General features: G+C 37.1%; 1 protein-coding gene and 1 non-coding gene across 2 annotated transcripts; one reads left to right on the forward strand and one right to left on the reverse strand.

The window, feature by feature from the left end:
• Positions 1 to 7,465: 7,465 nt before the first annotated feature.
• LOC133806336 (uncharacterized) lies at positions 7,466 to 8,529 on the reverse strand. Its single transcript, XM_062244451.1, has 3 exons — positions 8,275 to 8,529; positions 7,865 to 8,151; positions 7,466 to 7,565 (listed from the first exon to the last, which is right to left on the reverse strand). Exons 1-3 carry the CDS (start codon positions 8,527 to 8,529, stop codon positions 7,466 to 7,468), a joined length of 642 nt encoding a protein of 213 aa, XP_062100435.1.
• A 1,071-nt stretch (positions 8,530 to 9,600) lies between these two features.
• LOC133807566 (small nucleolar RNA R71) lies at positions 9,601 to 9,707 on the forward strand. Its single transcript, XR_009879472.1, has one exon. It is a non-coding gene; the product is annotated as a small nucleolar RNA R71 (small nucleolar RNA).
• Positions 9,708 to 22,913: the final 13,206 nt, after the last annotated feature.

Raw genomic sequence — 22,913 nt, forward strand, 5'->3', positions numbered from 1 at the left:
TTTAAAATAATTTACACATGCTGAATTCTCACCATCAATCCATCAAATCCCATATTTCCACATGCTTGCTAACTTATTATTCTCCACTAATATAAATCAATGCATGTTCAAGAATCAAAAGGACTTTTAAAGCTTGTATTGAGAGGCTTAGGTAACGGTGGATAAGATAGTCATTTAGACACATATATACCTTAAGCATATAATCCAAACAAACCACACTTGATATTCACATCATATTCCAACACAACCCCAAATTTCTCTATATTTTCCAAGATTGAGAAAAATTCATACTAGATATATTTTTTTATTTTTTTTATTTAACTACACTTCCCAAAAATTATGTTTTTCAATGAGAGCAAACATAAGAAGTGTAGTTTATTTTCAATCTCAATTTTTTTTTTCAAATTTCTCTCAATCTTTTCCTTTTATTTTTCTATTGTCATAACCAAATCACAAAATAACGCCCATTACAAATCAATCCCCATTTATATATTTATATGCTTATGGTATGAATCAAGGGAATGGAAAATAATAACGTGTTCAATTAGGCTCAAAATAAGTGTTTAACAATAAAAAGTTACTCTTTTAGGCTAAAAAAAAGGTAACTAGGGATAAATTAATTAAGGTTGGCTTGAAAGGTTTAAACGTTCCAAAAAAAATTCGCCTAAATCATTTTCCTAAACAAGCATTGTCTATGATTTCGCCTCAAATAGAAAGCAAGCAAGTTCAAGAATTTTTCATACATTCATTCCACATTCAAAATATAGCAAGTGTACATACATTTAAATGCAAGAATTTACCAATCATGATCAAATAGTCAGTTTTACAATGAATTTAATTAACCCAAAGAAGTGGTCAAACCAAGCACACATATTTTTTTTTACAATCAAATATATTTTTCTTGAATTACATTCCAAGTCATTCACGTATTCTCATCGGCTAATCATTGTTATATTGATTAAAAAAACTCTCTAGATACCCTAACACGCAACACAATTAACACACAAAACCAAACACAATTTAATAAAACACCAAACTAAACAAAAACTTGACTCAACTAACTTGACACAAATAACTAAAATAATTCCCTCTTCCCCAAACTTACCAAAAACATTGTCCCCAACGTTTAAATAAAAGCTAAGGAAAGGAAACTTACCTGACTCAACTCACGATGAAGGACCTGCCTCGTCATCCCCCTTAGGTGGAGGATACCCAAAGTTGGGTGGTTGTGGATATGGTGGAAATCCACTAGTGTCAATACCAAAATGAGTGGCAAAGGTTGTAGGCATATTGATTTTGCACCACATTGACACTCCATAAGTGGTGCTGCTGGAACTGAGACACCAAAGTGTCCATCCTTTGGCTGATGTTCTAAGTTCTTTACATTGGATGAGCAGATTGTCTGGAGGTACCTGCACTAGGAATAGCTGAAAAGGTTTTCACATTGTTAATCTTGACCAAATAATAAACCAGAGGGGGAAATTTCTCCTCTATTTCATTAATGGGGACCCCTGCTTTCAAACATAAACTGGTGATAAGGCTAGGAAAATACAGCCCCACATAACCAGTGACACAAAACTCATTCAAATTGGAAGAAATAATATTGCCTACATCTATGGATTTCCCTTGTAGGATAGCATAGAGCAAGACCGCCTTACTAGGGGTGACAATGGTAACAGCTTCGGTGGGTGTCAAATTTGAACAGATAAAATATAGCCACACTCTTTTCTCCCTCGTCAACAAATTGAAGGGAAACCCAACTCTGCGAGTGGCATTAAAGGTCCATTCAGTTTCAGGCGGGGTTAAAGCTTGCAGTATAGTGTCCCAAGTGCTCTCCTCACATAGTTGGTCCAGTAATTCCCTATACTCATCAGTTTCTAGGGTAGGCAATTTGAAAAATTTGTTGATATTACTTCTGTGAAATTTCATAGTTTTCCCCTATCAGTGGCTTCCCATGTATAGTCATGGTGAAAAGCATTAGCATAAAATTCTCGAACTATGGGGATGATAGCAGCAATTGGAGGAGCACAGAAAACCTCCCACTTATGGGCTCTAATCACTGACTTATACTCTTCAGGGACAATAAACTCTTTTTTCCAATTAGTGACAAACCCTCTCTCCCTAATGAGGCTACGCTCCTTATCTTGAATGTACCTAGAATTGGCCATTGGGTTGACAAACCTAAGCACATCCTCAAAATTTAGGTCATCCTCATTCTCTATGGGTGGGGGTGGTGGTTGTTGTTTTTTCATTTTTCCAGTTTTCGTTCTTTTTCTGCTAGTGGACATTATTACACAATAACCAAAAATACACAAAATAATGCACACACCACCACCAATTTACTAAAGAGCACCAATTTCAAATTTTACAATCAATGTTCAATTTATAATTTTCCACAATCAAACAAGCACAAGAACAATGATAATAACTTCAAATTTCAAAATCCCCAAATTTATGGCTTAGAATAAGAAAATGGCAAAATTCTCCAAATAAATTGATGACCCAATGAAATTGGACATAAAAATAAGCATCTATAATTCCCAATTTCATCAATGTCACTTCAATTTCACAAAATCATCTATAAAAAATTCGGACCCAAAATTAGGTCAAAATTTCCCAATTTCAAAATCAAGCAAACTCCATACAAATGCAAATCCACTAACATTCAATACAACTGGTTCAATGATAGCATAAGAATCCAGAAATAACATATATTTATCAAACACCACAGACAAATTTCAGATTCACTAGCTTATCATGAAAAATTTCTCAAGAACACAATGTAGAAATTAAGAAGAAAAAGATAAAAGGAGGCTTACAATGGTAGATGATGATGGCGAGAAAGTTGAAAATAATTAAAAGAGAAATATATTTACAAAACCTTGGAGTGATATGGCCTCTTGAAAAAAAAACTCGAAGAGAGAAGGAGAATGAGAGAATATGAAATTAGGTGATGAAGAGAAGAGAAAAGTAAGAAAATGAGAGTGAGAAGAAAGAGAGTCTGATAAAATGAATTTTTTAATTAATTATATATTTTTTTAAAAAGTGATCCTGCGGCCGCAGGACACCATTCTTGCGGTCGCAGGAATCTCCCCAATCTGCCTAGAGCACTGGACCTGTGGCCGCAGAAAGTGGTTCCTGCGGTCGCGAGATTTCTCTACAAACCACAATTTCATCAAAATTTTGTTCTTTTTTCTTTTTCACGTATTTCACGATGATAGAATCCACTATATTTACAAGAAAAATAAAATAAAAACTAATAAAAAATAAAAATTGTCTTAACTAAAATAGCTTAAAAAAACTTAAAAAAAAACTTGAATGAACTTGGGATGCCTTCCAAGGGCGCTGTCGTTAACGTCATTTAGCCGGACGATGAACTCCTCATTAAAGAGGCTTCAATAGAATAATGGACTTGGCTTGATCAATGGGACCACCCATGTATGGCTTCACTCATTGACCGTTCACCTTGAATGTTTCATAATTTCTATTTTTCAACTCCAACGAACAATAAGGAAACACCTTAACTACTGTGTACGGTCCCGACCATCTTGATTTCAATTTTCTTGGAAAGAGTTTCAACCTGGAATTAAACAATAATACCTACTGACCTGGTTGAAATTCTTTGCGAACCAAGTTCTTGTCATGCCATGCCTTGGTTCGTTCCTTGTAAATCTTGGCATTCACATAGGCTTCATTCCTAAACTCATCAAGTTCATTCAATTGCATTAGCCTATTTTGCCCAGCTGCATTCAAGTCCATATTCAACCTTCTCATTGCCCAATATGCTCGGTGTTCTAATTCCACTGGTAAATGGCAAGCCTTACCAAAAACCAACCTATAAGGTGACATGCTAATAGGGGTCTTAAATGCCATTCTATAAGCCCATAAAGCATCATCAAATTTTTAGACCAATCCTTTCTTGAGCTATTGATGGTCTTTTCAAGAATGCTCATGACCCCCTATTAGAACTTTCCGCTTGACCATTAGATTGTGGATGATTGGCCAACACATTTCTATGTCGTACTCCATACTGAGCAAGCAAAGCATCAAACCATTTATTACAAAAATCACTCCCTTCACTCCTTAAGATAGCTCGGGGAGTTCCAAACCGAGTAAAAATATTCTTATGCAAAAAATTTAGAACCACTTTACCATCATTCGTATGAGTTTCCGCGGCTTCCACCCATTTAGACACATAGTCCACAATGAGCAATATATACTTGTTATTGTAGGATGATGGAAATGGTCCCATGAAATCAATCCCCCACTCATCGAACAACTCAACTTCAAAAATAACATTCAGCAGCATCTCATCTCTTCTTGATATGTTACCAGTGCGTTGACATCTATCACAAGAATTAACAAAAGTATTTGCATCTTTAAATAAAGTAGGTCAAAAGAAACCACAGTGCAATACCTTTGCTGCTGTCCTGGTAGCACCAAAATGACCCCCACAATGGAGAGTGTGATCGTGATTGATAATAGAGATCATTTCATCTTCCGGTTCACAACGACGAATTATTTGGTCAGCACAATGTTTATAAAGGATGGTGTTATCCCAAAAATTTGAAAAGAATGATGTGGCAATAAAATTGGCACATGGCGTGAGTTAGTGGGGTGATATGGCTTAGCAGTGGCCCAATACACCAGTTAAGAAATTGGACGGATGGTCAAGTCAAATACACCCGACCGAAGAGAATATTTGGTCTAAGGGTTGCTTGGCTCAGACCCCAGTTTGAAGACCCTAGTAATTGATCTGGAGTCAAGTCCAAGAAGATTGAAGGGGAGATTTGGATTTTGGTTCAAGGGATAAAAGCAACAGGACCGATCGGACCTAAGCTTGGGGAGCCTCTTGATATTTTGGCTCGAATGTGTCCAAAGAGAATGACTAAGACTTAAGTTTTAGTCAAGGGGAAGGCCACATAATGGCCGATCGGATATGCCATGGAAGAGGTAGGCTTGGGCTTGTACGAGGTGAGAAGGAGGAGGAAGGTAGGCTCGGACCACCTGGGTCCGAGGAGAAGATTACAAGGTCCGATCGGACCTTGGTTGAAAAGGAGAGGCTCGGACCACTTTGGTCCGAGGAGAAGGGCACCATGTACGATCGGACATGCCCATAGGAGAGGTGCTTTGGACCATTTTGGTCCGAGGAGATGATATGGAAAAGATGGCTCGGACCACCTTGGTCCGAGGAGAAAACTACAAGGTCCGATCGGACCTTGATTGAAGGAAATGGGCTCGGGCTTGACCGAGGTAAGATGCCAAAGAGGGTGGTTCGGACCACCTTAAGCCAAGGAGAAACCATTGTGTCCGATCGGACAAGTCATGGAGAAGCTTACCTCGGACTTGTCCGAGGTAAGGAGCAAAGGAGGTGGGCTCGGACCACCTTGGTCCGAGGAGAGCCAAACTTATATGACTTTTGGTCCGAGGAGAGCCATGCATATACCACCTTTGACCCACGGAAAGCTTGAAGAAGTAATCAACATGCACGTGAGACTACGTCAAACTTCCCGAAACGACTTCAGTGAGAATTGGTCTAAGCATCCGGGAATCTCTCACTCCTCACTCGAATTTAGGATCAGTTGTATTTTAAACATTTATTTTGTAATATAAATATAAGGTGAATAATAAAATATCCCTATCTAAAGGGGATATCAGTTGAGAATCCCAGGTCTATAAATAGAGGGTTGGGAGGATCGTAAAAGGACTTTTGGCAAAATTAAGAGTTAACCTGTGTTCTAGAGAGAGAAAGTGTTTTTCCCTGAGAGAACCCCTTTTTTGTATTCTGGAATATTTGCACTGAAGAAACTCAGTTGACACTGGTTCATCTGATCTTGAGTGTGAATATAGTAATAAAATCTCGAAGTGGATTAGGCTATTACCGATTATCGGGGCTGAACCACTATAAAATCTCGTGTTATTTACTTTCATTGATAAAAAACTGTCTGTTGTCGTTTATAATTCTCTTGAAGGCTTGTTGTATTTGACGTTCTTACGTCATTGGCTAAAATCACAGTCAACAGATGGGTTCCTCCGAATAATAATGTTTTATCTCCGAATAAAATTTCTTGAGTTGTGCTCTAGACATATCAGGAGACACAACCTTTGCCACTAGGAAATTGACATAATCTGCATACCACGGTGCATTAGATTTGTCACTCACCTCGAACAATTGCTCTTCAGGAAAATAATCATTGATTTGCACTTTCTTGGTAATTTTATCTTCCTCAACTTCCAGTCTGGACAAATGATCCGCCACAAGATTATCGGTACCCTTTTTATCTCAGATTTCCATATCAAATTCTTGGAGTAATAAGACCCACCGAATGAGATGAGGTTTAGAATCCTTCTTTGTCATGAGATATTTAATAGCAGAGTGGTCCGTGTACACAATCACCTTATTGCCAATTAAATACGGACAGAACTTATCGAAAGCATAGACTATGGCTAGAAGTTCTTTTTCTGATGTTGCATAATTTAGTTGAGCATCATTTAAAGTTCGACTAGCATAGTATATGGTTTGAAATACCATGTCCACTCCCTGCCCAAAAACCGCTCCAACCGCATAATCACTAGCGTCGCACATAAGCTCGAATGGAAGGTCCCAATTAGGATCACACACTATAGGAGCTGAAATTAGCTTCTCCTTGAGAGTCTTGAAAGCAGTCAAACACTCTTCATTAAAATCAAAAGGGACCCCATTCATTAGCAAGGTGGAAATTGGCTTTGAGACCTTGGAGAAATCTTTGATAAATCTCCGATAAAACCCTGCATGGCCCAAGAAATTATTCACTCCTTTAACTGAAATTGGAGGTGGGAAATTCTCTATAGTAGAAATCTTGGCCTGATCCACTTCAATGCCCTCACTAGAAATTTTGTGTCCCAAGACAATCCCTTCTCTCACCATAAAGTGGCACTTCTCCCAATTAATTACCAAATTTGATTCTTCACAACGTATAAGATTCGCTTCTAGGTGATCCAAGCATTCATAAAAATCAGACCCGAACACCGAGAAGTCATCCATAAAAATTTCAATACTTTTCTCTACCATGTCGGAGAAAGTAGCCATCATGCACCTTTGAAAAGTGGCTGGTACATTACAAAGACCGAAAGGCATCCTTCGGAAAGAAAAAGTACCATATGGGCAGGTGAATGTTGTCTTCTCTTGATTCTCCAAAGCGATGGTAATTTGGTGGTAACCGGAATACCCATCCAGGAAACAATAATAACTGTGGCCTGCAAGCCTATCAAGCATTTGATCCACAAATGGCAGCGGGAAGTTGTCCTTCCTCGTCGCCTTATTCAGCTTGCGGCAGTCAATACAAATCCTCCATTCCGTCACAGTACGAGTAGGGATGAGTTCATTGTTCTCATTTTTTACCACAATCATTCCTCCCTTTTTAGGCACTACTTGAACAGGGCTCACCCAAGCACTATAAAAAATAGGATAGACCACCCCAGCATCCTACCAGTTCAGTACTTGCTTCAGAACAACATCCTTCATAGATGGATTTAGCCTTCGTTGAGCTTCAATGGAGGGTTTGCTATCTTCTTCCATAAGAATTCTGTGAATAACCGTTGAAGGGCTAATTCCTCAAATATCAGCGAAAGTCCACCCAATAGCATGTTTATGAGCCCTCAAAAACCTCAAAAGTTTTACTACTTCACCTTTGGACAATGATGAAGAAATAATTACAAGCAATGTTTCTTTCTCACCCAAGTAAACATAGCAAAGATGCTTCGGTAAAGACTTCAACTCAAGGACTGGAGGCTTCTCAGTAGATGGTATGGGGCGTTCAGTCCCTTGCCCCAATTCTTCAAATTTCTTCTTGTAATATGGACCATAAGAATTGGCCCATTTCACATATTCATGAGTCCCCATTCCTCCTCTTCATTATCATCACCTAAAGCCAAAGCCAACTCAAGAGGATCATTAGTAATCCTCTTTTTCGAAACCACCCCATCAATCACATCAACATTAAAGCAACTATCACTTGATCTTGGATAAGACATGGCCTTAAATACATTAAAGACCACTTCTTCCCCTTGAACTCTCAACCTAAACTCACCTTTGATCACATCAATGAGGGCTTGTCCGGTAGCCAAGAATGGTCCCAAGAATAATGGGAACCGTTGTATCCTCCTCCATGGCTAGATCAATGAAATCCCTGGAAAAATGAACTTATCTACCTTGACTAGCACATCTTCAATAACTCCCCTTGGGAGCTTGATTGATCAATCCGCGAGCTGAAGAGTAATAGTAGTAGGCTTTACCTCACCAAGACAAAGCTTTCGAAATACAGATAGAGGCATGAGATTGATACTTGCTCCAAGATCACAAAGAGCATGTTTGCATTCAAATTTCCCTATAGTACAAGGGATAGTAAAGCTCCCCAGATCTTGAAGCTTTTGTGGAAGCTTCCTTTGGAGAATTGCACTGCACCCTTCAGTAAGTGCCACTGTCTCAAAGTCGTCCAACCTTCGTTTCTTCGATAAAATCTCTTTTATGAATTTCACATAACTCGACATTTGCTCCAAAGCTTCAACAAATGGGATGTTAGTGTGTAGCTTTTTAAACACCTCAAGAAACTTGGAGAATTGTTTGTCAAGAGAAGTCTCTCGGAGTCATTGTGGATACGAGATTTTGACATTAGAATCAAAAACTTTCGGTTCAATCTTCTCTTTGGTTACAAGGCCTTCAGTGACCTTTTCCTCCACTTGGGGCTCAAAATTTTCACAACTCCCCTCTTCTTCTACCTTCTTTTCTTGAGTCCCCTTTAGAGAAGACCCTCAATTTCTTTCTCGCTCCTCAAAGTGATAGCTTGAAACTGCTCCTTAGGATTTACCACTATATTTCTAGGCAAATTCCCTTGAGGCCTAGTATTCAACATGTTGGCCAGCTGCCCCACTTGCATCTCCAAATTTCTGATGGAGGATCTGGTCTCAGTCATAAATTGAGTTTGAGTGTTGGTGAGAGTCAATAGGGCATCCTGCAATTCACTAGGTTGTTCTGTAGGAGCTAGTGGCCTAGGTTGCTGAGAGGTTAATGCTTGTGGTGGAGCTAGCATCATAGGCCGCTGATACTGTGGTTGAAGCGGTTGTTGTTGGCCTTGATTATTTCTCCAGGAAATGTTAGGATGGTTTCTCCACCCTGGATTAAGTGAGTTGGAGTAGGGGTTGTTGTAGGGCCTCTGAAAATTACCCACTGCTTGGACTTGAGTGTGATCTAATGGGACATTGTTGGGTTCTAAAGCAGCTTGGCACTGGTCAAAAGGACGGGCCCCCCACAAAATTCACACATTACTTGGGCTTGAACAACCTGGGCAGACATGGTATTCTATTGCAGCTGCTTAGTTAGAGACGCAACTTGAGCAGTTAAGGCTGTGATTGCATCTAGTTCATGAACCCATGCAACCTTTTTATTACAGCTCGATCATTCACTTGGCCATTGGTAATTATTATTGGTCATTTCCTCTAAGAGTTCATTAGCTTCATTAACACTTTTCCTCATAAAATGCTCCTCCCGTTGCTGCAACAGTGATTGTGCGAGTGGTACCGCACAAACCATTGTAAAATTTGTGGACCAACATCCACTTCTCAATACCGTGGTGAGGAAATTTTCTGATCAAGTCCTTGAACCTCTCCCAAGCATCATACAAAGATTCTCCCTTAAGTTGAGAGAAGTTATTGATCTCCCCTCTCAGTTTAGCAGCCTTGGCAAGTGGAAAGAACTTCGCTAAGAACTTCTGAGCTAGAGCATCCCAAGTGGTGATAGTATTGGCCTCAAGTGAATTCAGCCAACTTTTCGCTCGCTCCCATAGTGAGAATGGGAACAAGCGCTATCTAATGGCATCATCACTCTCCTCATTCATCTTGAAGGTGGCACACAACTCCAGGAAATTGGCTATGTGCATATTTGGGTTTCAGTGGGGAGGCCACCAAATTGTACTACAGTTTGGACCATCTACAAGATAGCAGACTTGATCTCAAAATTGTTTGCCTCTACTGCTGGTGGACGGATGGATGAGTGTAACCTTGTAACAGTAGGGAGTACATAGTCCCGTAGAGGTCTATGACCAGCAGGATTCTGATCTTGTGGTGCTTCCCCGTTCATGTTTTCCACACTGTTGTTATTAATATCAGCTGTAACAACAGTGTGACTTTCAGCCCTCTTGTTTCTAAGGTTTCGCTTGCACTCTTTCTCGATCTCAAGATTAATTGGAACTAGACTGTCAGCTCCCCTTCTACTGCGCATATAAAGAAAGTACCTGAGATAGAGAACAACCGCAGCCAAACAAGTTAGAAATTATTTCAAGAGAGCTAACCAAATTAGAAACAAAACTAGCTATTTGATATTGATAAATTTATCAGCCCTGACAACGACGCCAAAAATTTGTTGCAAAAATTTAAAGCTACGCAAGTATACGTAATCACTTTTGTAGTTTATTTTGGTAAGACTGATATCGTTCCCACAGAGACTGATTATCTAGTACCAATAGCCTATTTTATTTTCTATTTGGTAATCGAAATTGGATTTTTTTAAAAATAAAAATAATAACTAACAAAATTAAATGAAGAACAACAAAGAACAATAAACTTGCAATAAATTTGATTCAAATATATAAATGAGAAATTAGGGATTCTAATTTTCTCTACTATCCACTTTATTATTCATTAATGCAATCACAAAGATAATTCTTCTCACTAAGATGAAAGACATGCAAAAGTGTTAAATATTAAGGTTAAGAATTATAAACTCGACCTAATGCAGATTCTCTATATTTCTATGAGAAGTTTAAACAATAAGAAGCAATGAACTCAGTCCTAAATCACATAGACCAATTCGATACTCTTGTTCTAAATTGAAATATATGTCTATTCAATTTTAGCATATCCAAATATCACTTCTCAGATTTTGATTCGAATTCATAAATAGCATGTAAAAGGTGCGCAGTCAATCACATACACAATAAACACAAATTGAATAGATCTTAGATGAAGAAGAAATATAAAACTTGCATAAATTCATAATAAAGCTTCAAGAGATTCAATTAAAAACCCTAAATAGAATTTAGTTCATGTTTATCACTAAGAAATCCATAAACATGAAATTAACATAAACTAAAAGTAAAAAGAGAAGAAAAGAACTCTAAATGATAGATCCAATCTTCCTCCAAAGCACTTCCCAAAACCTCTTCCCCAGTCTAGGTCTGCCAAAAGTGCCTCATTTTCTTTCCAAAATCGTGATTTAAACCTAATTAGTGTTTTTTTAAACATGAAATGACCAAAACACCCTTCATTAAAAATCTGCATTTTTAACATTTCTAAACATATCCTGCAGTCGCAAGGTGTCATTCTTGCGGTCGCAGGAATGCCCTAGAAATGCCCAACTCTTCTGGAATTGCGACCGCAGAATCCTCTTCCTACGGTCACAGAAATTGCCCCGAAACACTGTTTTCCACCAACTTTTGTCCTTTTGTCAGTTTTTCCATCATGTTTCCACACCTAAGTCACCTAAGCCCTTCGACACCTGAAAACACATAAAAACAAGCGTAAAATAGAAAAAAAAAAACAAAAATAAAAATAAACACCTAATACATAACCTGAAAACACATAGATAAACGACTCTAAAACTCTTTTCACTTATTTGATGTCTTTTTCAATTCTGACACAACCTATTAAATCAGCAGATCAACAACAAATTACTAGAAACAACCAACCATGCCATCTTTTAATTACTAATAAATAACAATCTTCCATAATCAACACAATACACCTTTTGTTCTATCCAGCTACTAAAAGTACGATAATGTTTGTCTTATAACCATTTTGGGTTTGTTGACTTGAATGGAAATTTGGTCTTTATCCAGTTAAAATATTCTCTCCAAATATACATATGTTGTTAGACAATTGAACATAAAAAATCACACAATTTAAACTTAATGCATTATATGAATATAACTCACTCGATATAAGGTTGAATTTCATTTATATTATGCAACAGAAGAATACAACGCTACAACGATGACTCTAAATCTCAACATTCTCAACATCATTTAACCCGATGCTCTGTATAGCAGTCATGTATTCAGAAAAAAAATTCAATTTCCTCTTATGCAATATATCATTCGACGAAGGATCCTTCTAGCCGACTTCTATTCCTGACATGCCCCTTAAGAATCTTCATATATCGCTCAAATGGATACATCCATCTTAAATTATCGTGACCAAAATATCTTAGTTCTCTAACCAAGTGAACTGTTAGATGGATCATTATATAAAAAATTGTTAGCTGGAAATATTTATCGAACTCACACAATACCTCAACAATTTCATCTCTTAACTTGGGTAACTTAAGCGGATCAATCACCTTACAACACAATGTCTTGAAAAACAAGCATAACCTTGTGATTATATCTCATAATTTCCTAGGTAAAATAGATCGAATGGCCACTAGTAGTAAATGTTACATTAGAATATGACAATTGTGAGATTTCATACCAGTCAAAATACAACTTTTCATGTCTATCAATGACCTTAAATTCGAGGAATATCTGTCTGGAATTTTTATATTAATAAAACATGTGCAAACTTCCATTCTTTCCTCTTTCGTGAGGGTGTAAGCAACAAGAGGTAAATATGTTTCTCTCTTATCTGGTTTTGGAGTTAATACATCCCTCATACCCAATGCATCCAAGTCTTATCTAGCCTTAATTCTATCCTTAGTTTTCCCATGAATATTCAATAAAGTGCCAATCAAACTATCACATACATCTTTCGCTATATGCATAACATCTAAATTATGGTGTACAAGTAAGAAAGGCCAATATTCAAGTTCGAATAAAATAGATTTTTTTAATACCCTTTCGGCTCCTCCACGACCTTAGCCTTTCGACTATGTTTCATATTTGTAGGTGTACGAACTTTAGGCTTCCCTAATTTGAACACAATATTAGACATTTTCTCAAGTACTTGGATCCCATTCAAAGGCTCAGGAGCCTCCTCAAACTCTTGTTTACCATTGAATGCCTTCTTCCAAGTCTGAAGTTTATGCCTATTAGGCAAGAACTTCCAATGTCCCATATAACATATTTTCCGAGAGTATTTCAAGTATTCGGAACATGTTTTTTCTTCACAAATGGGGCAGGCCTTATATCCTTTCACACTAAACCATGATAAATTTCCATAAGTTGGAAAGTCATTATTTTTCCACAACAAGACCCCTCTAAGATTAAATTCTTCTTGCCTGTACACATCATAAACCTTCACCCCTTCATCCCACAAAGATTCAAGTCATCTATAAGAAGAGCTAGATAGAAGTCAATGTCATTACCAGGCTGTTTAGGTCCTGATATCAATAAGGTCTACAACGTAAAATTTCTCTTCATACACAACCAAGGGGGTAGATTGTAGATAACAAGCGTAACAGGCCAACAACTATACTTAGTGCTAAGAGAAGTGTGCAGATGAATCCCGTTAGTCGAAAGACCTAGATGAATATTATGAGATTCATTTACAAAAGAGTGCCACTTCAAATCAACTCTCCTCCAAGATAGGGTGTCAATTGGATATCTTAATTTCCAAACAACCAGATGAAACGAGGAATTGGCGAAGAATACTACAAAACTTTGGCATGTACTCCTTCCTTGACATCTTCACCATTTCTTGTCTTTTGGCAGCATGACTCACCACAAGTAGGACACGATTTTTCTTCTGCAAAGCTATTTTGATATAATATGCAATCTTTAGGACATGAATGAATTTTTTCATGCAGCATGCCTAATGAGCATAATATCTTGTTTGCCTCATAAAATGAAATTGGCATTTCATTATCATCTGACAATAACTCCTTCAAAAATATAAATAAATTAGTAATACTTTTATCACTCTAGTCATGTTTAGCTTTTAGATTGTACAACCTAAGAAGCGCAAATAATTTTGTAAATCTTGTACAACCAGGGTAAATCAATTTCTCAACATCACCAAGGAGTGTCTCAAACTTATTTGGGTCTACTCTTGATCCATAATGTGTATTTTGAATCATTCCATCTAATGCATCCTAGTTCTCCTATACTATATTCCTCACTCAATTTGGTCTACTTGGAAAAATTGGAGCAACATGAGCTATCTCCCCATGGTAATACAAAACTGTGTAACTCTTGTTGATCCCATTGAAATATAAGTGTTCTTTGATATTTTTAAGATTTATCTTTTTAAAATTTCCACACTTAAGACATGGAAAAGAATTAAAGTTTAGGTCTTTCACATTTCGAACAAAACCTCAAGAACAAATCGACCTCGTTCCTATATTCCGCAGATAACCTATTCGCTGACATCCACTTTCCTATATTCTTCTCCTATGTCTATAAAAAATGAAAGAAACAACACTAAATAAGCACATGATAGAGCTTATGTCTATAACAAAGCTAATTGTCTGTAAATTTGATCAACATTCCCATACAATAAGTTTCTTCCCTATAGCTCCGCGACACACAAACACATTTTCGGGAACCTACTTCACTAAAACACACAAGTTCTCAACCTTCTGTTATCACAGCAACACATAATTTTAATCTTAGAATCTACTTCAGTATGGATGAATATTTAAGATATTCAAACTCCTCCAACATTTATTTAATAATATTAAAAGTAGAAATAAGAGAATGTACCTCTTACAATTAATAATCCAAGCTAGCAAATTTACTTCACTTAGCAATGCACTTTGCTATTAAATCCACAACCTACAAAATTAAATTAATTAATTAATAAATAAAATATCACTAAATATCTAACAATATATAACTTATTCTTGTAATTTTAGAAACTTAATTACCTCAAATGTGTGTTTGAAATAGAAAGTTTGAGGCAAAAATCACCCTAAAATCTCACTCCAACAAACTCTCACTCCAACAAAAGCTCAACCTACAAAATTAAAATTAATTAATAAATAAATGATTACTAAACAAATAAAAAAATTCAAATGAGCCAATAATTAACCTAAAAAAATGTGGTATATAAAGCTTAGACTTATAAACTCTAACAACTAAGTCACTAAAATCTCAATAGTCAATAAAAACATGTAATGTTTCATATATCTCTAATTTTTAAAATTATTTAATAAATTTATTTTAACAAAATAAAACTATATAGAATCAACCTAGTTAAAATGTTAATAAAAAAAATTAATATATATATATTCAAATGGTTGGGGGAGAGTGAGATAACACTACCTCAATATTTAGAATCTACACAAAAAATGGATTGACAGAGACTAAATAAAGATTGAGAAAGAACTTTTAAGCCCAAGTAGATGAATGATATTCTTCAACTTTGATGAAGCTTCAAAAACCCTAGGCAAAACCACCACTTTGAGCAAACCTAAACAAAGGAAAATCACAAACCAAGGCTTATACATGTTGTAAAACGTCGTCCCAATACTCTATTTCTTAGCCACCATGGTTGCTTGAGGCCTTTTCTAAAAGGAAATGAGGATTGAGATTGAACAAGCCTTAAACTCTCAAAGTCAAGCACTTTCTTTGAGAGTTCTTGGAGAAAAATATATATTCTTGGAGTTAGAGAGAGAGAGAGAGAGGGTAGAGAGAGATTGGAGAGAGGGATCAAGTGTTCCAAAACACTATTTCGACCCTTATATAGAGTAGGAACCGTCATGAGGTCTAACCAATAGGATTAGACTTGTAAAACATGTCATTAAGAGCATTTCACGTAACTTGTACGTACTATAGTTGGTGATGCGTCGCCTGCATGCATACGATGTATCACCTGCTAGGCGATACATCGCCTACATGCAGGCGATGCGTCGCCTATTAGGGTTTTTTGAAACCCTAAGCATCACGCGATGGTACGCCACTTGGGTGGCGACGTATTGCCACCCTCTCTATTTTTGGACATTTCCAAAGGTTTTAAAAATGCTATAAATGCTACCAAACTTTTTGGGAACCCTTAAATACCTTAATGCATTATTTTGGACCCAAAAACACATTTTTAAAGTGCCTACAATTGAAGCTAAAATTTCACATCTTCACTATGTGAAATTTACTAAGTGTTTATACCTTGCTTGTATTTTAACAATTATCTTTTGTATTTAACCCATCATAATAATCCCCTACTTGGTTAAATAAAAGCCTCATTCTCTAGCTTAAAACAATTTTTGGTGCATAAAATAAAGTGTCTTTCAGTTTGAACTTTAAATTAGTGAAAAAAACCATAAAGTCCTATAGAAATAATTAGTTGCTTAAAAGCTTGAACCAAGTATTCCATGTGATAAAATCGGTGATACCTCACATACCTCCACCACATATTTTTTTTTCCCACTTTCTCGCTTAGCATTATCATGGCCATGTGCTCATCTCTTCATGAAATTTCCGGGGAGAAGAGAGGCGACACCACCTCTAAGTCCATATAGGTGAAGTTCTTACAACATCTTTGCTACCTTTATAAATGCTTGTTACACTCCACTGAACTTCATTAAAAGCCCTAGGATTAACCCTAACTCTGTATCAACACATACTAACCATCTCAAATGGAACTCATCGTAAGTTTTAGTGTTGAAACTATTCACTTATCAATGACTTGTTCTTACCCATTGCACTCTTTCCCTTGCTTTATATAAGTTAAGAGTTGGGTTGCCATCATTGGTGATTCTATTACTGTAGGATTTTTAATCCCATCCCTTTTGAAGTGTAACTTACTAACTTTCTCACAACAGGTTTTGTAAATGGATCGGCTAAGTTTTCACTTGTCTTAACGTATGAGACAGATATGATTCCACCTTGAATCAATCGTGTCGCATATTCATGTCTTAGATTAATATGTCTAGAATTCCAATTGTACACTGTAACGCCTTACTACCAAGGGACCGTTACATTATGCATTTTAAACAGTGCTAAACTGGCTAACCGAGTCATTTGGCCTTAATCGTATAACTAAGTGTGATTAACGGTTTAGCGTTAAAAATTTTGGTCCAAGATACAACGTTTCACTAAAACGTTTCCTGTATACATTGGGATCCCAAAATATATTTTAAAAGTTAATTACAATAAAATATTTAAAACCAGTTGACCTAAGCGACAAAAAAAGGTTTAGCCCTAGTTCCTCTTTAAACCCTCGGCTGTGGTGGTAAAGTAGCCGAATATGTACACATCGTAACCTAAGCTCTCCAACTCAAGGATGATCTCGCTTTCTTTTGCCTTATCTGCACCACATAGCACCCATGAGCCGAGGCTCTGCAAGAAAACTCAAACACATGCTCATAAACAGGTAATACCATGTCACTAAATCATACTAGCATGCTTAGCAATAATAGCCCTATTCACAGGCATGCAACCAAGTCCAAATAAATGATTATGGGCCCTGCCCCCTATATAGATGACTATCATGTTAATCTGTGAATAGATGGAGAATGTGTCCATCTTTGAATAGGTGACTAATGAGTCACACACTTGGGCTCTGCAGCCTAATCAGATAAGTGACAAGTGAGTCACTCACTTGAACTCCTCACCCTAATTAGATAAGTAACAAATAAGTCACACACTTAGGCACCACACCCTAATCAAATAAGTGACAAATAAGTCACGCACTTGGGCTCCGCACCCTAAACCATGTGATGTTACAGTCTCCTGAGCCTTTTGGCTCAGGCTCTAAGTAACTGGCCTTTAGACTAGACAAGCACTTTCAATTTTCATCGAACTTAGAGTCGGTCAAGCATTTAATGCATATGTGATTAGATCTAATCATTTAGGCTATGCGTTCATTTCGCTTATGCCGCTCTTGACTCATAGGTCAATTCCATACGAATCGTGCCATTTTTGACTAATGAGTCAGTACCACTCACAAGTAAACAATGCACCCAGGCATATATCATATGTCAAATATCCAAATAAAGGCATTCAACATGCTTACTCAACATTCGCTAGCATAATTATGATCATGCACATTTACAGAGACTCAAGATCTGATCAATCTCATATTCAACATTCATGCTATGCCCTAATCACATGTATCTCACATGCATCACATACTGGGTGTAGTTTTCTTACCTTTGGTCCAAGAACAGGTTACTAATAAACAAGCCACAAGCACAATCCTGTTTCCAAGCCCTTAGCGATAACCTAGCCACAACCATAATATTAAACCTCATAAAAAATGAGTAAATAAATACTTCTAGACCAAGTCCTAGCCTCTGAGACGTCGAATACTACACAATTGGGTAGTAGGATTAATCCCGAGCCCTTAGAGTTAAGTTCCCATGAATAAAAACCAAGTATGAGCAAAACTGCCCTTAAGCATCGTTGCCCTCCCCCAGCTTTGAGCCGCAGCATGCCTCCAAACAGAGGCCGAGCCCTTCTCTACCTGTGTGGCGTGCCACCTTGCGCTGTGACCCTAACTGTCCATCAGCCAACTTCACCTTCTTTGTCAAACCTGGGCCGTGGCGCGGCCTGACCACGAACCCAGCCAAAAACCTCATTTTCTTCATTTAAAAACCTTCCAAAAACCTATCCAAACATATCCAAATCCCAAAATCAAAGTTCCCAAACATCCCAATTATCCAAAACCATCGAAACCCGAATCTCAAATCATCCAAAAACTCATCAAAACAAAAAATCCAATCAAAGCTTAAAAACTTGAAAACTTAAAACTTAAAACTTGGATTACCTCCGATTAAATCATTTCCCAACTAAATCCTTTGGCTAATAAGCTTCTAATCTTTCCTAGAATCGCTATGCCTCGATCCTTGCTTGAATCCGAGTCCTAAAACTCGAGTTTCCTTCGAAAATGTGATCGGTGTCAAAAAGGAAACAGGAGAGAGAGAGAGAGAGAGAGAGAGAGAGAGAGAGAGAGAGAGAGAGAGAGAGAGAGAACGTTCTGAATGTTCTTTTATAATTTTAAAAGGTTACTTTGAGCTTAAGTAGCCTCAAGCAAATCCTAATGCTCGGGATCCCAAAAATGCCCGTGGGGTAAAATAGTCAAAATTCCCAGAATTTCCTCCTGATCTCACTAACTCCCAATTTTTCATCAAATATTTATTCCCATTACCCAATATCCCGATAATGTGCTAAATACCCCTTGACTTACTCCGAGTCAAGTATGGATCTCGTTGTGACTTTCCCACTAGCTTGCTTCCTAGGATCGTCTCGTGCTGAGTAACCCATGCATAACCAAATAATAATGAAGCACCACACACATACCACATATATGACAAATATGCCCAAAATGGGCCAAATTATGAAAATGGACCAATTAAACAGAAATGGGTCCACATGCATATTTAATTCACCTAAACATGCATATTTAATTCACCTAAACATGCATATCATGTCGTATTATGATATAACTCACATAATGATACACATAAATATCACAGAATCATATAATATTCATTATTTTATTCAAGTTAAAAGGAAGTAGTTTCATTTCTTGAACTCTATAAATAGGACCTAGTACACAGCCATTTTCTCATTCTTCAAGCTGTGTTCAGAGCTTTCAAGCTGCTAGGGTTACTATAGCGTGAAAAACACTTAGGTTGGGATAAAAGCTTTATCATCTTAAGTTTTATAAACACTTGGGAAGTGAGATATAGTGTATGTTTTCAATATCGAGGTGTAGATCGGTTCTAGTACATCAAAATGTATTCTTATTCTTAAGTTCATTTTTGTTTAATTCCTTAGTTTTCTTTAGTTTTCATTCAGATCCTAACTCGTTGTTTTCAATTCTTGGTTAGGTATTTAAGTTCTTTGAACTTAAGGTTTCTTATCGGTAAGCTTCTTCTTGGTGGTTTAGTTCTCTTCTTTATCATCTCTTATCTTTAGAAATACTCACCATTCTTATTGTTTGTTTTAGGAGTGTTCCAAATCCCGTCCTTATTCTCAAATATCCCAGTGTTAGTAAGGAAAATATGATAGATTATGTTATATGATATGCTATGCTTATGTTATGTTATGTTATGTTATGTTATGTTATGTTATGTATAGTATGTGTATAGTCCTTGGGCATATGACTTGTCTAGCTAGCAAGCCCCAAAAATTTATGGGCATATGACTTGCTTGGCTAGCAAGCCCGACAAATCTATGGGCATATGACTTGCTTAGTTAACAAGCCCCAAGAAGTATGATGACCATTGTAGTCTTATAGAATATATGTTTTATAGTATATGTTTATGATATAGTCTTATGTATATGCTTATATGTGTTACTAGATTTTCCTTGCTGGGCATTAGGCTCACTCCTTTATTTTATTGTAATGCAGGAAAATAGACACGGAGGCAGAAGGATTCCTGGTAGCTTGGCTTGTGTATTAAGGGTGAAGGGATTTGATGGACTGTGTGATGATTCGAGGACGACGTTATTTTTATTTAGTCTCTTTAAATTATGTTTTTATGTATTTTCCGCATTTAGCTTTGTAAACAACTTCATTTAATTCAAAGTTATTTTTTATTTTAAAACAATGGGATCCCACATCGCTCATTTATGTATTTCAATATTTACTTTGGACTTTTTATTAAAGTTATGAATATTCCTTATGTATGTTTTCTCAAAAATAGTGGCTATGTCTAGTAGTTTTAATGGTCCAAAGTCTTAGAAATAGTTGGGTCATTACACTCTGTGCTCTTCAGCACCCTCCTTTATAATCTCATTTCCTGTGCTCTCGACAACAAGAGCCTTCCCTACCACCTGAACCTAGGTAGAGATTTCATGCACTGGGGCGACTCTAACACCCTGAGCTATTATGGGATTCAATCCCTGGATAAAACTTTCCTTCCGAGCCACATTCGTGGGTATCATATTAAAAGAAAACTTGGCCAACCCATCGAATTTGTTAACATACTAAGTTACTGTTGCATTTCCCTGAACGAGGTTCAGAAACTCATTCAGCTTAGCAGTCTTGACTGCATCACAGTAATATCTTTCATTAAACAACTGCCTAAATTCTTTCTAGTCCATCACAGCTGTATTTCATGTCTGGGATACTACTTCCCACCACATCCGTGCATCATCTCGCAACACAAATGTAGCACAAATCACCTATCGTGATCTACCACCCCCATGCTGTCGAGGATGGAACTGATCATGCCCATCCATTACTCAGCTCTGCATGGATCTTGGTCTCCCTAAAAAAATGGAGGGTAATACTCCTGGAATCTTCCACAAAGAAATTTCCATATGTTCTCAACCTTAGGCTGAGCCAATACCAGTGCCACTTCTGGCATAACAAAGGAAGAGGTGTTCCCTGACAGCAAATAAGTCACGCACTTGGGCTCCGCACCATAATCCGATAAGTGACAAATAAGTCATGCACTTGGGGCTCTGCACCCTAAACCATGTGACGTTACAGTCACCTGAGCTTTTTGGTCTTGACTCTAAGTAACTAGCCTTTAGACTTGACAAGCGCTTTTAATTTTCATCGAACTTAGGGTCGGTCAAGCATTTAATGCTTATGATGATTCGATCTAATCATTTCGGCTATGCGTTCATTACGCATATGCCACTCTTGACTCATAGGTCAGTCCATACGACTCATGTCTTTTTTGACTAATGAGTTAGTACCACTCACAAGTAAACAATGCAGCCAGGCATATATCATATGTCAAATATCCAAATATAAGGCATTCAACATGCTTACTCAACATTCGCTAGCATAATTATGATCATGCACATTTACAGAGACTCAAGCTCTGATCAGTCTCATATTCAACATTCATGCTATGCCCTAATGCTCTTTTATAATTTTAACAGGTTACTTTGAGCTTAGGTAACCTCAAGCAAATCCTAATGCTCAGTGTCCCAAAAACACCCTCGGGGTAAAATAGTCAAAATTCCAAGAATTTCCTTCTGATCTCACTAACTCCCAATTTATCATAAAATATTTATTCCCATTACCCAATATCCCAGTAATGTGCTAAATACCCCTTGACTCACTTCGAGTCAAGTATGGATCCCGTTGTGACTTTCCCACTAGCTTGCTTCCTAGGATCGTCTCGTGTTGAGTAACCCATGCATAACCAATTAATAATGAAGCACCACACACATACCACATATATTCCAAATATACCCAAGACGGGCCAAATTATGGAAATAGACCAATTAAACATAAATGGGTTCACATGTATATTTAATACACCTAGACATGCATATCAAGTCATATAATGATATCACTCACATAATCACATAATAATACACATAAATGTCACATAATCATATAATTCCAAAATTTTCCATCCTGGCCCCCTAATCAAGGCTGTAAGCCTTATAAGGAAATTTGGGTCGTTACATACACACTATCATATGCTCTAGCAAGTGCGGATTGGCTACCAAAATGTAATGAAATTGTTGATACCATATACACGGTTAAAAGAATATCCATCATGAGATTCCTAAGCCACTTGACCTCTTTATTGGTTGTTGCTAAATCTATAAACTCCGCTTCCATGGTTGAGTGTGAAATACATGTTTGCTTCTTGGAGCCCCATGAGATTGCATCTCCTCCAAGAGTAAACACCCAACTAATGGTGGAGAGATTATCTCCCACTCCCGATATCCAATTAGCATCAAAATATCCTTCAAGTATCTTTGGAAAGTTTTTATAGTGAAGATTATACTCTTTGGTACCCTTAAGATAACCAAGAACTCTCTCAATAGCTTTCAAATGCATGATAATTGGATTGCTAGTAAACCTACTAATTTTACCAACCACATATGCAATATCTGCTCTTGTGCAATGAGTGGGATACATTAGGCTTCCTATTGCACTTTCATATTCCAACTGAGCCACCGCTCTTCCTTCATTATTTTCAAACTACATGTTTGAATCAAATGGTGTATGTGCCTCTTTGATTTTGAGATGACTAAATTTGTTTAGAACTTTTTCAACATAGTGGGTTTGACTCAACACAAAACCCC

This window comes from Humulus lupulus, chromosome X (assembly GCF_963169125.1).
Source record: "Humulus lupulus chromosome X, drHumLupu1.1, whole genome shotgun sequence".
Lineage (NCBI taxonomy): Eukaryota > Viridiplantae > Streptophyta > Magnoliopsida > Rosales > Cannabaceae > Humulus > Humulus lupulus.